The sequence below is a fragment of the Ursus arctos genome, unplaced genomic scaffold, assembly GCF_023065955.2.
Source record: "Ursus arctos isolate Adak ecotype North America unplaced genomic scaffold, UrsArc2.0 scaffold_29, whole genome shotgun sequence".
In the NCBI taxonomy this organism is placed as follows: domain Eukaryota; kingdom Metazoa; phylum Chordata; class Mammalia; order Carnivora; family Ursidae; genus Ursus; species Ursus arctos.
Genome location: NW_026622974.1, coordinates 7,172,126 through 7,185,222, shown reverse-complemented (window position 1 = coordinate 7,185,222; position 13,097 = coordinate 7,172,126). Strand labels below are relative to the sequence as shown.

Sequence of the window (13,097 nt, the reverse complement as noted above, 5' to 3'; positions counted from 1 at the left end):
TGGACCACCCCGTTCCAAGCTTGGGCAACTTCAAAGGACAGGGCTTAAGGAACTTGGAACAACCTGTCCAACTTCACTGTCACTGGGTCTGGCTAAACCCAGAAACCAGCCTCCCTAATCCCCACCCCACGTGGAGAGAACATAAACTCAAGTTACTACAAATAAAAGGCCACGGAAGAGTGCCCAGATGCCCTTTGGGATGGTACAAGGCAATCAGAAGGGAACCATTGGGGTAGGGGCTGTCCTTCCATAAGAAGTTGAGAGAAAGAGAAAAAACCATGACCAAAATGTTTGCCTTGTTTAAATTATCAGCAAGAATGTCTATTCATTTTACAGTTCCAATATATTAGGAGCTGGAGAGCAGTAGCTCCAGAGAGGAGCCAAAGCCACTCTGTTTTATGGGCTAATTAGATGTTGAAACTTAAATTGTGACAGCCAAGCACATATTTTTTTCCCTGGCAGGGTGGTCAGCATTAGGCCCGGGGACATGTAGATGGACACACCCTTCCAGGGAGCTCAAGGTCATTGTTACAATTTATGGTAAATATAGTTGAGATCTAATTGACAAACCGTGCACTTGCCCACACACAAACAGGGCCGCTAACAAAGCAGGTTTCCTGAGAGAGAAATGAGACCTGATGTTTGTAGCCTGACTGCATATTTAGAAGCAAAGCTAGAACCAAGTCTGCAGTCCAGATAGAAACCGTCAGAGTAGCTGGTCAGCCTCTACCCCCCGGGGGCAAATTAACCTACTCCTGAAACTGGCTTGGTTGATTTCGAGCAGTTTCAGGTAAACAGAGACATCCTCCTGCAAAAACCTGGCGCTTATGTTGCAAAAACCTGCAACACTGGGGCTGCAGAACTGACTGAATTAAACCCTTATTCTAAATGAGATTTTTTCTGAGGTAAAGCAGGTCACACCAGCTAATAAAGAGTTAAAACGCCATTGTCCCATCGACTTTCTGGGGTGTTCAAGTGTTCCTCAGAGCAAAGTCCAGGGTATGAAGTCACCAGTTTTTGATAAGAAAAAACAGAATAACAAAAAAACCTTGAGAGATCAGATAAAATAAAAGTACTTTTAACCAAAACAATGAGTGTTGACAAACCACGGGGGTAGCGCTTTATAATCTTCCTGCATCACCGACTACAACACAACCGGCCGGCAAGAAAACGCCACACCGCAGGAGGGTACGTGACCAGGCAGAGAGGGGGCCCCAGCGAGGACCCAGCAGCGGGCGTGTTCGCCTCCCCGACCCCTGGTGCCTCCCCGCGACCCTCCACTCCCGCAGGCTGCGCCCCCTCCACCCTCCAGACGCAGGCAACGCCCGCCCCCCGCGCCCGCTGATTGGCAGGCGGTGCAGCGACTCCTAGAGCCCGGCCTCGGTTTGGCAGGCCCAGCAGAGGGAACCGACCTACCCTAGCCAATAGGAGGCAAGAGGCGGGACCTGCGGCCGGGAGGCGGTGCTGGTCAGGTGCTCTGCGCCGAGGCTGCGTGCAGGTGAGCCGCTGCAAGTTCAAGGGGCGCTCCCCGCTTCTGCCACCTCCCGGCTTTTGCCCCCGGGTCTGCGTGAGGGAGCCCCTTCCTGACCCTCCGTCCTCTCGTCCCAAGCTCATGCGGACCGTCCGGATCGCTGCGAGGGTAAGAGTCCAGGGGAATGGGCTGCTTTGGTCCTGTGGTCCCCTCAGACCACCCCCCCCTTTCCTCCGCACACGCGCACAGCCCACGTGGGGGGCACCTGCCGGCCTCGGTGGGCGGGAGGTCTGCGAATTGCGAACGTGTTGAATGTCCCGACCCTTCCTAGTGACTAGGTTGGAATCCCAGGGGGGAAAGATGGGGCACTACGTCGTTCTCTCGACGTCTAGTCCCTCTAAACACACCGACTCCTTCACTTTGCATCTTCTCCGCGCTTCTTGGCTCCCCTTGCCTCTATTTCCAAGGCTGCCTGTGGGGAAGGATTGGAGGGGAGGAGAAACTGGAAAGCAGCCCGGTGAAATCTGGACCCAGAACTAGGGATTCCACTGCACTGTGCAGCAGTTTGTGCGTGGAAAAGAACGAAATCTGAGATTTCTTTCATCCCCACCCCCACCTCTCTGTTTATTCCTTTATGTCATCGATGTGATAATGTTCATTCTTCTTACAAACATTCCTGAGCTGTAGACAACACTTAGCCTTTGTTTATTTTCTTTTGTTCAGGAAAGCAGTTCTTTCCTGCTTACCACAGTTGCTGAATTAATTTACTTAGAGGAAAATCAAGTGTTTCATGTAGTTGATCTTTTTTAGCCTTAAATTATATTTGCTTCATAACAGCTTTCCTTGTGTTAGGAAGGTGAAGGAGGAGGGGAGAAGGGAGGGGAAACAGCATCCTCAGCCAGATGTTAGTAAATACAGTTGGAGTTCCTTATTGGAAATGATTTTTAAATGTTCCTTCCAGAATTGGAAACATTATTGCCATTTGAGAAATCGTTTTTAAATTTAATTTTTGAACTATTGTCTGGAGACCAATACCTAATGCAATTTCAGTTTACGGAATGTTCTAGGTATGGTGAAATCATAGTTAAAAATTACTGTATCTGAAAGCAAAGCAGGCGCGTCAAGCAGTTTTTATTTACCTATACCTGTAATATAGGAAGCGAGGCAAGACAGGATCTGTTTTTCAGGTTTAAAATATCTTCAGCATATTCAAATTAGCAAGGTGTCAAAAACCTGAATTGAGATTTCTTGGCACAAACGTGTGGATAGATCCAAGTTTTGGTGGGCTTACAAATACCTTCATGCAAGAATGGGTAGGAAAAGGAGAGAACCACAAGTCCTTGCTTGATTTGCAAGCCCAGGGAGAGCTCACAAAATTTACATATGGGTTGTTTATCCATATCGCCTTTTGTTAGCTTTTTGAATAGAATAAAAGCTTTTTAGACTTAAATGCAGATTTTAAAACAACCAACAACCTTGATCCAAAGGGAGTCTTTAATCCTGGCAAAGCGCCTTTTCCACACACACATCACTAAGATTAAATATTGACGACTTTTAGCTTTCAGAAAGTCAACACCAAATTTCAGAATTATGTTTCTGTTCATACAGAAACTGTTTTAGTTTAAAGAAGGCTCTGCTTTAATTATGAAATAAATGAATGCAGATTACATTTCACAAGTATATTTGAGTATCACAAATTTTATGTCACTTCAGAAAATCAAGTTCAGGGGCGCCTGGGTGGCTCAGTCCTTAAGTGTCTGCCTTTGGCTCGGGGCGTGATTCTGCCCTTCTGGGATCGAGCCCCACGTCAGGCTCCTCCGCTGGGAGCCTGCTTCTTCCTCTCCCACTCCCCCTGCTTGTGTTCCCTCTGTCGCTGCCTGTCTCTATCTCTGTCAAATAAATAAACAAAATCTTTAAAAAAAGAAAATCAAGTTCATCTATTTTCTCTTTTCTTGAGTGACATCCCTAAATTGTGATGAACAAAACATGAGGCCTTGGCTTTGAAAAACAGAAGTATATATGTGTTTTTTTCTAAAGCGTTGTTACTGGATTTGCTAATGGTACTTCCTTGTTTCTAGCTTCCTGTAGTTGGTCTAATCATAAGAAATACATTCATAGATACTAATTTGACTATATAAAGTTTACTGATCAGAAGTCAAAAGTCTGAGTCCCCTGCAGAAGTTTCTGAAAGTGTTTGTTTTTCTCAAAAGTAAATTATATCATATTTTAAAATGATACTTGGGGAGTGTACTTAATTACTTTGGGAAATGTTTTGATAAATTCTCGGAAAGTAACAGTTTCTAAAATGCAGCAGAACTTCTTAGCTTTATTACGCAGGTAGCCCCAGGTCTAGATGAAGCAACATGATTTTCCCAGGCTGTGATTCATGATATAACTGGGATTACTAAGTACTGTCACTGTCAGTTTTGGGTAAAGTATACCAAAAAAAATACTGCCATTAACTCGTGTGTGTTTTTTATACAGATTATTTTACACTGAACTGATCAAATACTTTGAAAATGACTTCAAAGCTCCTCTGGGTATCCTTCATACTCGCTGCATTAATACTCTCAATTACATTTTCTCTCCAGCCAGACCAGCAAAAGGTTCTACTAGTTTCATTTGATGGATTTCGTTGGGATTACTTATATAGAGTTCCAACACCCCATTTTCATTATGTTATGAAGTATGGTGTTCATGTGAAGCAAGTCACTAACGTTTTTATTACAAAGACCTACCCTAACCATTATACTTTGGTAACTGGCCTCTTCGCAGAGAATCATGGGATTGTTGCAAATGACATGTTTGATCCTATTCTGAATAAATCTTTCTCCTTGGATAACATGACTATTTATGATTCTGAGTTTTGGGAAGAAGCGACACCAATATGGATCACAAATCAGAGGGCTGAACATTCTAGTGGTGCGGCCATGTGGCCTGGAGCAGACGTAAGAATACATAATACCTTTCCTACTCACTACATGCCTTACAATGAGTCTGTTTCGTTTGAAGAGAGAGTGGCCAAAATTATTGAGTGGTTTACATCAAAAGACCCCATAAATCTCGGTCTTCTTTACTGGGAAGACCCTGATGATATGGGCCACCATTTGGGACCTGAGAGTCCGCTCATGGGGCCTGTCATTTCGGATGTTGACAACAAGTTGGGATATCTCATACAAATGCTGAAAAAGGCCAAGTTGTGGAACATTCTGAACCTCATCATCACAAGTGATCACGGAATGACCCAGTGTTCTGAGGAAAGGATAATAGAACTTGATCAGTATCTGGATAAAGACCACTATATCCTCATTGACCAGTCTCCAGTAGCGGCCATCTTGCCAAAAGAAGGTAAGTCTGACTGAGTGGTGACCTGGGGCTGGGGCTCGATGTGCCCAGTGTACGTGGGGAATTTTTGTTTCTGTGTCTTCAAAGTATGCTTGCCTGTGTCATGGTAATTTTCTAGGGTTTAATCCTTAGACTCCAAAAAAGGCAAAATCTCTTTTCTCAGCATGTAGTTTTTCACTTTTCCTGAGGATTTTGAAATTGATGTTCTCTCTATATTCATGGCAGATGGGTTTAACCATCTTGGAACCACCAAATATGATGAAAGCTACAGCCTCCTTTCTCAGAAAAATTGAGATGGAAAGAGACCTACAGAATTAGCATGCAACGACAGTGACTTTATGGAAGCCCTAAATTTAGCCTTCTGTGGATTCTTTTATAGGGCCTGCTTAATAGGGAAGCAGTGCAGTATAGGAAGGAGAAAGCATCCGTCAAGCTGAGGATTTATTTTTCCTGTCTGTAAATCGAGGAAGTCACAATACATTGATCTTCTTACGAACCTTTCCTCTCAGCCTCATACCAACCTTGTCACCTAAATGCTACTTCTGTTTTAGAGACAGGTGTTAGCCTCGCTCAGGGTTAGCCTCCCCAGGTCACAAAGGAAGTACGGAGCAAGACTCGGACTTAGGACTTCTATCTTATCACCCACTAGAGTTAATCTAGGTATCAAAGGAGAGAACAGATTTTGAAAAGCTGGATACCTCACACACGAGCCTTACAGCCCTCACAAGGGAATCAAGAGGATCCTACGAAACAGCGAATGTTAAAATACACGTGTGCACCTGCACACAAACGCTTTAACAAATTCAGTATCAACTAACAAGTCTTTTGTGGTTTGAGAAAATCCCAGTAACGCTTCAATTTTCCCTATAAAATTGGAATGTGTCCTGTGTTGGGGTGTTGGGAGGCAGGGAGGAAGCCCCAACAAATGGATTTGAAACACAAGAAAAGGATTAAAGACACTGCCCTTGAAGTTACAGGGCGTACTTTTGCCATACCTCCAGGGTATTCAAGAACTTTCTGTTGCACTAGCTGCCTTCCACCACCGGTCTGCCCTTTCTCAAGGGCTGCCTCGCCCTGTAGTCACGAGATCTCTGTGCTTGAAACTATCAGAACTTCGTTCTTTTTGTTTGGGTGGCCATTTTACTTAGTGCCCCCAGTCGGGAGGGGGTGTGTGTGTAGTTAAGTCTTTCCATTAGGGTAGAGATTTCTAGTTCTATGTAATGTGCTCTTAAATTCTGTAAAGTGAATTTACATGCAGCTGAAGATTAGTCATTTCTGTGTCCCCATCAAGATTGTTTTCCTCAAGGGGATGAGTCTTCAGGTAACTTCAAGTCTCCCTGTATTCTGTCCACTGGTGGTTTACCTCAGTCGGGGGTCAGCAAGGAAGAAGTAGTCATTGGCCTCTGTTGCCTGGGTGCTTTCCTTGATTGTGAACAGTGAGTGCCTGGTACTGAGTGCCTCTCCGTATCCTTCCTCTTTGAGGTAAATTTGATGAAGTCTATGAAGCCCTAGCTCATGCCCATCCTAATCTTACTGTTTACGAAAGAGAAGAGGTTCCAGAAAGATGGCATTACAAGTACAACCATCGCATCCAACCCATCATAGCCGTGGCTGACGAAGGGTGGCATATTGTACAGAACAAGTCGGATAACTTTCTGTGTGAGTATGCACCGGCCTTCCCGTTCTGTATCGTTGCTCGTTGGAGTGGAGGCTGTGGGTAACACGGCAGTGTATTTACCAGTCAGATAACCAGCTGGCGTCCTACATTAGTAGCAAATCCGAGATCCTTGGGACTTTAAAAAGAGGTAAGCCCCTAAACATTCCTTGCTCTGGAAGTCATCAGACCAAAGATAGGCAGAGTGACCCAGACTGCTAATGACAGCCATCATGTTCCTGGAGAAGAACCTAATTGGAAATTTACAAATTGAATGATTTTCTGCATAAGTTTTGTGTTCCGATTTCATAATAATGTAATCTCCCTTTTTATTTGCAGTTGTTAGCTTTCTAGTTTCCTTTGCCCTCTTGGCTCTACCAAATATAGGCCACCTTTGTTTTATACCTTGGAAACATTTCGGAAAAGAAGTGCATATGGCATGAAGGATCATATATCAAAATGTGTTTTTCTAATAGCTAGTGATACAATTGTGGAGATATTGCCACCGAATTAATCTTAAATGTACTGGAAATCCCATTTGAAATTCAGACATGCAAAATAAGGGGCTTTCTGTTACCCTTACTGTGTAATTTCCTCTTATATAGCTTCTAGCAGATTATTCAAATGGAAAAGCCATCCACAGGGTTTTACTCCTCTTCAGTGGGCCCGTCACGTGCATCTTTGCCCTTCAACTCCCCGCCCTCTCCCTGCTCTGCTTCGTGTTGCCAGGGACTGCCTGCTACTGACTAAATTTCCCAGGCTCCTTTGCCAACTGGTTTCTGCGTAGGTGTGGTCAGAATAATAGGAGACACTTGGAGGACTTTGGGAGGCAGGAGTTGGGAAGAAGCCAGGATATTGGTCCCGCACATTCTCTATCTTAGGCTGTGTGTCTAATGGTGACCTCATTTCCTCTGTGATCCCAGCTCCCTCCGGACAACTTCTCTCTCTACAGCCTCAGTGCCTACTGGGTAGCTCTGGCTTTTGAGCTCTGCTAACCACGTCTTCCCTTCTGTCCCTCTAGCCATCAGGGGCCAAGGGGCCATAGGAGGTTCCCACTGTTGCTACTGACTGGGTAACTTTGCCACCCCACAGGTGCTTCTCAGCTCTTAGCACTTTCATAGCAAGTCCCCCTATGAACGTCCCTCTGGTGGATGACCTTGCATGGGCTCTGCTTTCCTGGTGGACATAGATATTAACAGGACTACTGATCAGTTCCCGGGGAGTTGTTTCTCCTCTGTTACTTGGGTAGTGAAGGAACCACATTGTATCACAAGTACCCAGAAGGCTTTTTTCAGCCTTGATCCTTGATACAGTATCTAAGAGATGTACAGAAATGTCTCTGCAGGTAGGATTGGGTTCCTATCCTATTTATTGACGAAAGAGAAGCAGTTGCCTGACCATGGCATTTGTAGTACATATGGAGTCACAGCGGCAGATTTTGTAAAAAGGTGCGTTGTTTCTGGTTCTTAAAACAGGTTTTACACGCAGTAATGATCTGTAAGGCGATATTTACTCACACCAGGGGAGCTGTTTTAAGAAAGCTTTTAAAAATAATTTCTTTGGGGGCACCTGGGTGGCTCAGTCAGTTAAGCATCTGCCTTCGGCCCAGGTCATGATCCTGGGGTCCTGGGACCAAGTCCTGCTTGTCCCTCTGCCTCTGCCCCTCCCCGCACTGGTGTGTATGCACGTGTGGTCGCTCGCTCTCAGATAAATCTTAAAAATAATTTCTTTCAAAAAAATGTCTTTGGCCATGAGAACAATTGCTGCTTTTAGATGTTCAGATTCTTGTGTATCGTGCAGATAGCTCTTAGGGTAGAAGGGTTGCTCCAGAAAGGACTGCTGTCTCTGAGGACAGTTAAACGTACAGTTAACGTACATCGAAGGTGCTCTCCTGAAATTTTGGTGTGGTGAACTGCACTTTACCCAGGAGATCACTCACACCTGTTGTTGACAGCAAACCTTAACAAGGCTCCTGTTTATGTTATGTTATGTTCAACATGATTATTCAACAAATAGATATATGAAATAATGATTTCTTCAACAAATAATTATGGGCCCAGTACATTCTTTCTCAGCCTGAGTTCCACAAGAATGAAGTCCTAATGTCCAAAAGCAGTGGTTCTCAAAATATGTTCCCTGTAGGGCGCCTGGGCGGCTCAGTTGAGCGCCCAACTCGTTATCTCAGCTCAGGTCTTAATCGCAGGGTCGTGAGTTCGAGCCCCACATTGGGCTCCACACTCCACACATTTTTAAGCCTTCTTAAAAAATTACAATAATAAAGTAAAATGCAGTTTTTATTCCAAAGGAGTTTTCATGCTTGTTTTGTATCTCCTGATACATCAGAAGACTTCTAAAGCGTTCCCTGTATTTGTTTTTTTTGTTTTTTTTTAAGATTTTATTTATTTATTTGACAGAGAGAGACAGCCAGCGAGAGAGAACACAAGCAGGGGGAGTGGGAGAGGAAGAAGCAGGCTTCTAGCGGAGGAGCCTGATGTGGGGCTCGATCCCGGAACGCTGGGATCACGCCCTGAGCCAAAGGCAGATGCCTAACGACTGAGCCACCCAGGCGCCCCTGTTCCCTGTATTTGTAGCCACACAAGCACACAGTGCTAAATTCCATTTTGATCTGAACCACCAGTATCAAGATTTCACCCAAAAGTCCTGACCTGTATTTGTCGGTAGTGGTTTGTAGCTGCCCTTAGGGGTGTGATTTTTGTGGTGTCTTTTGTTTTCTTTATTAATTATGTTTCCCCTTTTGTTGGTAATGATGAGTTAATGTCTTTATGACTAAGAGCACCTCTATCCCTTTATTTTTACGACATAATTGGAACAAAATAGGTACCTAACAAGTACTTAACTGCATATTAGTTTACCGGCCACCAAAAAAAAAAAAAAATCACTTTCATTTTCCCCTGACTTTGGCTCAGCTTTGCTCCTTACCCTCCTCCTCTGCTGTTTCAGGTCGTTTCCGCCTGCAAGAAAGATTTGTCATCAATTTGACTTTCCATTTTCTAAAGCGAACGGTGCCGTTGACAACAGCAGAGATTGTTCCTAAAAGATTATTTTCTTCTAAAAGATCAGTTAGTTAACCTTTGCATTTAAGTTCAGAATTGGACGATACAACAGTTATTTTCATTTTAATGCCCTCCAGCGGGCTAACTTATTCCTTCCTGTGATCTTTCCAGTAGGCAACCACGGTTACGATAATGCGTTAGCAGACATGCATCCGATATTTTTAGCCCACGGTCCTGCCTTCAGAAGGAATTTCACGAAAGAAGCCATGAACTCCACAGATCTGTACCCACTGCTCTGCCACCTCCTCAACGTTACGGGCCTGCCACACAACGGATCGTTCAGGAACGTCCAGGATCTGCTCCGCCCGGCAACCCCAGGAGCTCTTCCTCCCACGCCGAGCCCTACGCTCCTGCACGGGAGCGTCCCGCCCGGAGAAGACGCGCGCGAGGAGTCCTATGCTTATTTCCTGGGGGTGGCTCTCGGCAGCATCTTGGTGATTGTCTTTTCTGTAATTTTCATCAAACATTTAATTCGCAGTCAGATACCTGCCTTACCAGCGATGCAGGCTGAAATCGCTCAGCCGTTATTACAAGCCTAATGCGACTTCGGAGCGGAGATGGGGTACTTATTTCAGTGTTGAAAGGTTTCAAGTTCTAGGAAACCCGTTTCAGACATGTGCACAGCTCATTAGGCAGTTACATACATAGACAGGCACACGTGCACACACACACAACACACGCATACCTACAAAGGACTGAAGTGGGGAAGTCTGATTCTGTTACTCTCCGGCTTAGGGGTAGATAAAATCCTGCTTTCTGTGGACCTGGCACATACAATGTCTATGTTTGGCAGCTTTGCGCTATGTAGAGCAACTTACCTATTGCACTTGAAATGACTCTCCTGATGGGTGCTTTTATACGAAATGCACTTTACTGATGATTATGTCTTATAATTTGGTTGAAAAAGATAATTTTTTTTTCTGCCCACATCATAGAATACTTGCTGTTCGAACTGAATGAAATTTCTAGTAATTCCTGAAAAATGTCAAAATCTTGACTCCTTAAACCAGGAGTGCAAAAAGAAAGTCAAAACTATTGGAAATGAAATAGAATTTTGGAGAGATGCATTCCCAACAGCAGGATGCGTCTGTGGGCATTCCTTCTCACACTTCTTTCTGAAAGACATGGGTTTTCATTTTACTTTTCTTAAAAAAAAAAGGTTCAAGTACTCAGATTCATTCTAAACATACCGTATGTGTCATGAAATTCATGATTGCTGTTTTCTGAGGAGTCCTTTTGCTCTGATTCTGTAATGATGAAGACAGCATGATATCTGCGTCCTTCCTATATAGTCCGGCACTGGCCTGCTGTGACCAGAAGCCATTGGAGACCATCCCAGCAATAAGCTTTTCTTCTTGTTCTCTAGTTATTTGCTTCTTTGAAAACTGAATCGCTACTAATCACATTAAAAATCACATAAGAGACGACAATGTTTTCTTTTTGGTAACAAGTAGTAAGAGAGAGCACGAGCCTCTGCAGATCCAGAGTTGTAAGAGAGCCCAAGCCGTGTTAGGTGAAACGTAGGCCGCTCGATCCGTGAGAAGGGCTCTGCAGAGCTAGGGAAGGAAAACGAGGTGGGACTGCGTCTGAGATGTTCTCACTGTCCCCAGAGCAGTGCTGACAGGTGCCTCGTGGCAGAAACCTGTGAAATAGCTCGTAGCAGGGACAGGTATTGAAAGGGGGAGCCGAGATCATAGCCTCGGTTCATGAAGTAGGGGGACACGCACCCACCAGGTGCTCGGGGTCAAAGATGAAGTCAGGTTCACAGACATCTGCCTGGTCACTCAGCTCCTCTCATGTCAACCACCGAAGCTGTGCTTCAACTCTGTGAAATAGGTTGGGGGGACTGATGGTCTACCTGTCGTTTCTTAGAGGAAAGAGAAAACCCTGGAAAGAACAGTCTTCCTTGAAAAACCAGTTTATAGACAGATGGCCCATAGATGATACTGTGATTTTGTGTATATTAATGCACAAACTGGCTAATGAATGGGCTAAATGGCACCGGTATCTAGAAAGAAAGGATAAAGCCGCTGTAAAGAACAAACGTAGTTTTACCTTCAAAAATATAGCTGAGCCCTAAAAGTGAACGGGTTATTTTCTAAATGATGATACTAGTAAAGGTTAGAACTTAAATCTCATTACAAAGCCTTTTAATCAAATAGAATGGAATTCCTGGACGTGGACTGACATGAAAAAGCTGAGAAGTTAGATGGTAGATGGCAAACTTGAGAAGTCTGAGCTCTGAATGAGACATTTTAGACTCCCGTTGGCTGGCTGTGTAGCTGTGAACTTAACCCGCATTATTGAGATGCTAGTATAATGACCGAAAGATGAAATTGGTTGATTTAAACGCATTACTGTTCGAATGCTGTCTGTACATTTAAGAATTGTTGCATTAAATTCATTTTAGAATTGCCTTAGTGGTAAGAGGAAAGCAAATGCTATAGCATCGGTGAAATCATTAAAATTCTGATCTGAATATTGGATTGCTGCATGGTTTCTTTTATTTACGTGTACTTTGTTTCCTGTAACATATCAGCAGGAGAGTTGACCTGAAGGAAAGTCGTCTTAAACTTTGCTGGGCCATCTCGTCGCTCACGATACCTTGAGAGCTTTTTGGCGTTTTATCTGCATGTGTGCACGGAACACAAATTAGCACAGAAATGAATTTTAGGCTAGCTAATCTTACTAATTGTGAGAATTTTTTTTAAGGTCAGAAGAATGGAGTCCCTCCCTCCCACCTGCCATTTTTGCTGAACGTCACCCATCAGCTGTTTTGTACAATCTGTTAATTGATTTGTCTTCACTGTACGTTTTGTGGAATTTCTTCTCCCTTTGCCACCCGACATTTAAATTTATACCTGCTTTCAAAATGCTCTCTGACGTCTTCAGGTAAAACTAGAATCCTGTTAACGTCAGTTTCCTTACAAGAGCCTATTATCCCTAGAAAATCTAATGGAGATACTAGCTCTTCGAGTTGGTAAGTTTCTGCAGCTGTTCATTAACTGAGGGGGACGGACTCGAGAATCCCCAGAGCCGGGAAGGATTTTAGGGACCGTTCAACCCCCTGAATTAACAAGGTCCCTTGACAGCTGTGGAACGACATGGGTGCCCATAGGAGTGCCAGCTGAAAGCAGGAGCCAGGGTCCCATCTGATGCTCACTGGGGACAGGGCTTCAACAGAATGAATGTTGAGGGGACACAACTCAGTCCTTGACAGGCAGGGGATGCAAAATAAAAACAAACTCCTGGAAAAGTGAGAAGCTGTACAAGAAAATGTATTCCTACTTGATAGCATTCCGCTGCCTGCCTTTAGGGTTGCTATGAAGAAGTCTTAAGCCAATTTATGTTCTCTCCCTCCCTTCCGCTCCTTCCTGCCCTCCTCCCCACCCCGCTCCGCTTTCATAACATTTGTTTTGAAGCCCTCAGTTCCCTGAAATTTTACAGTTGTTAAGATACTCCCCTTGTCACTCGAAGGCTTTTTTATTTGAAAGGCTCCTATCTCTTTCTCATTAAAGCCAATTTCCGTAGTGCGTCTTAGTTCATAATTTCC

The 13,097-nt window shown here is 44.2% G+C and overlaps 1 protein-coding gene across 1 annotated transcript; it reads left to right on the top strand.

Moving 5' to 3' along the window:
- Positions 1-1,154: 1,154 nt before the first annotated feature.
- Positions 1,155-12,027, top strand: ENPP5 (ectonucleotide pyrophosphatase/phosphodiesterase family member 5). The gene is made up of 4 exons (XM_026507322.4): positions 1,155-1,639; positions 3,956-4,819; positions 6,299-6,475; positions 9,656-12,027. Exons 2-4 carry the CDS (start codon positions 3,991-3,993, stop codon positions 10,081-10,083), a joined length of 1,434 nt encoding a protein of 477 aa, XP_026363107.2. The 5' UTR covers positions 1,155-1,639; positions 3,956-3,990; the 3' UTR covers positions 10,084-12,027.
- Positions 12,028-13,097: the final 1,070 nt, after the last annotated feature.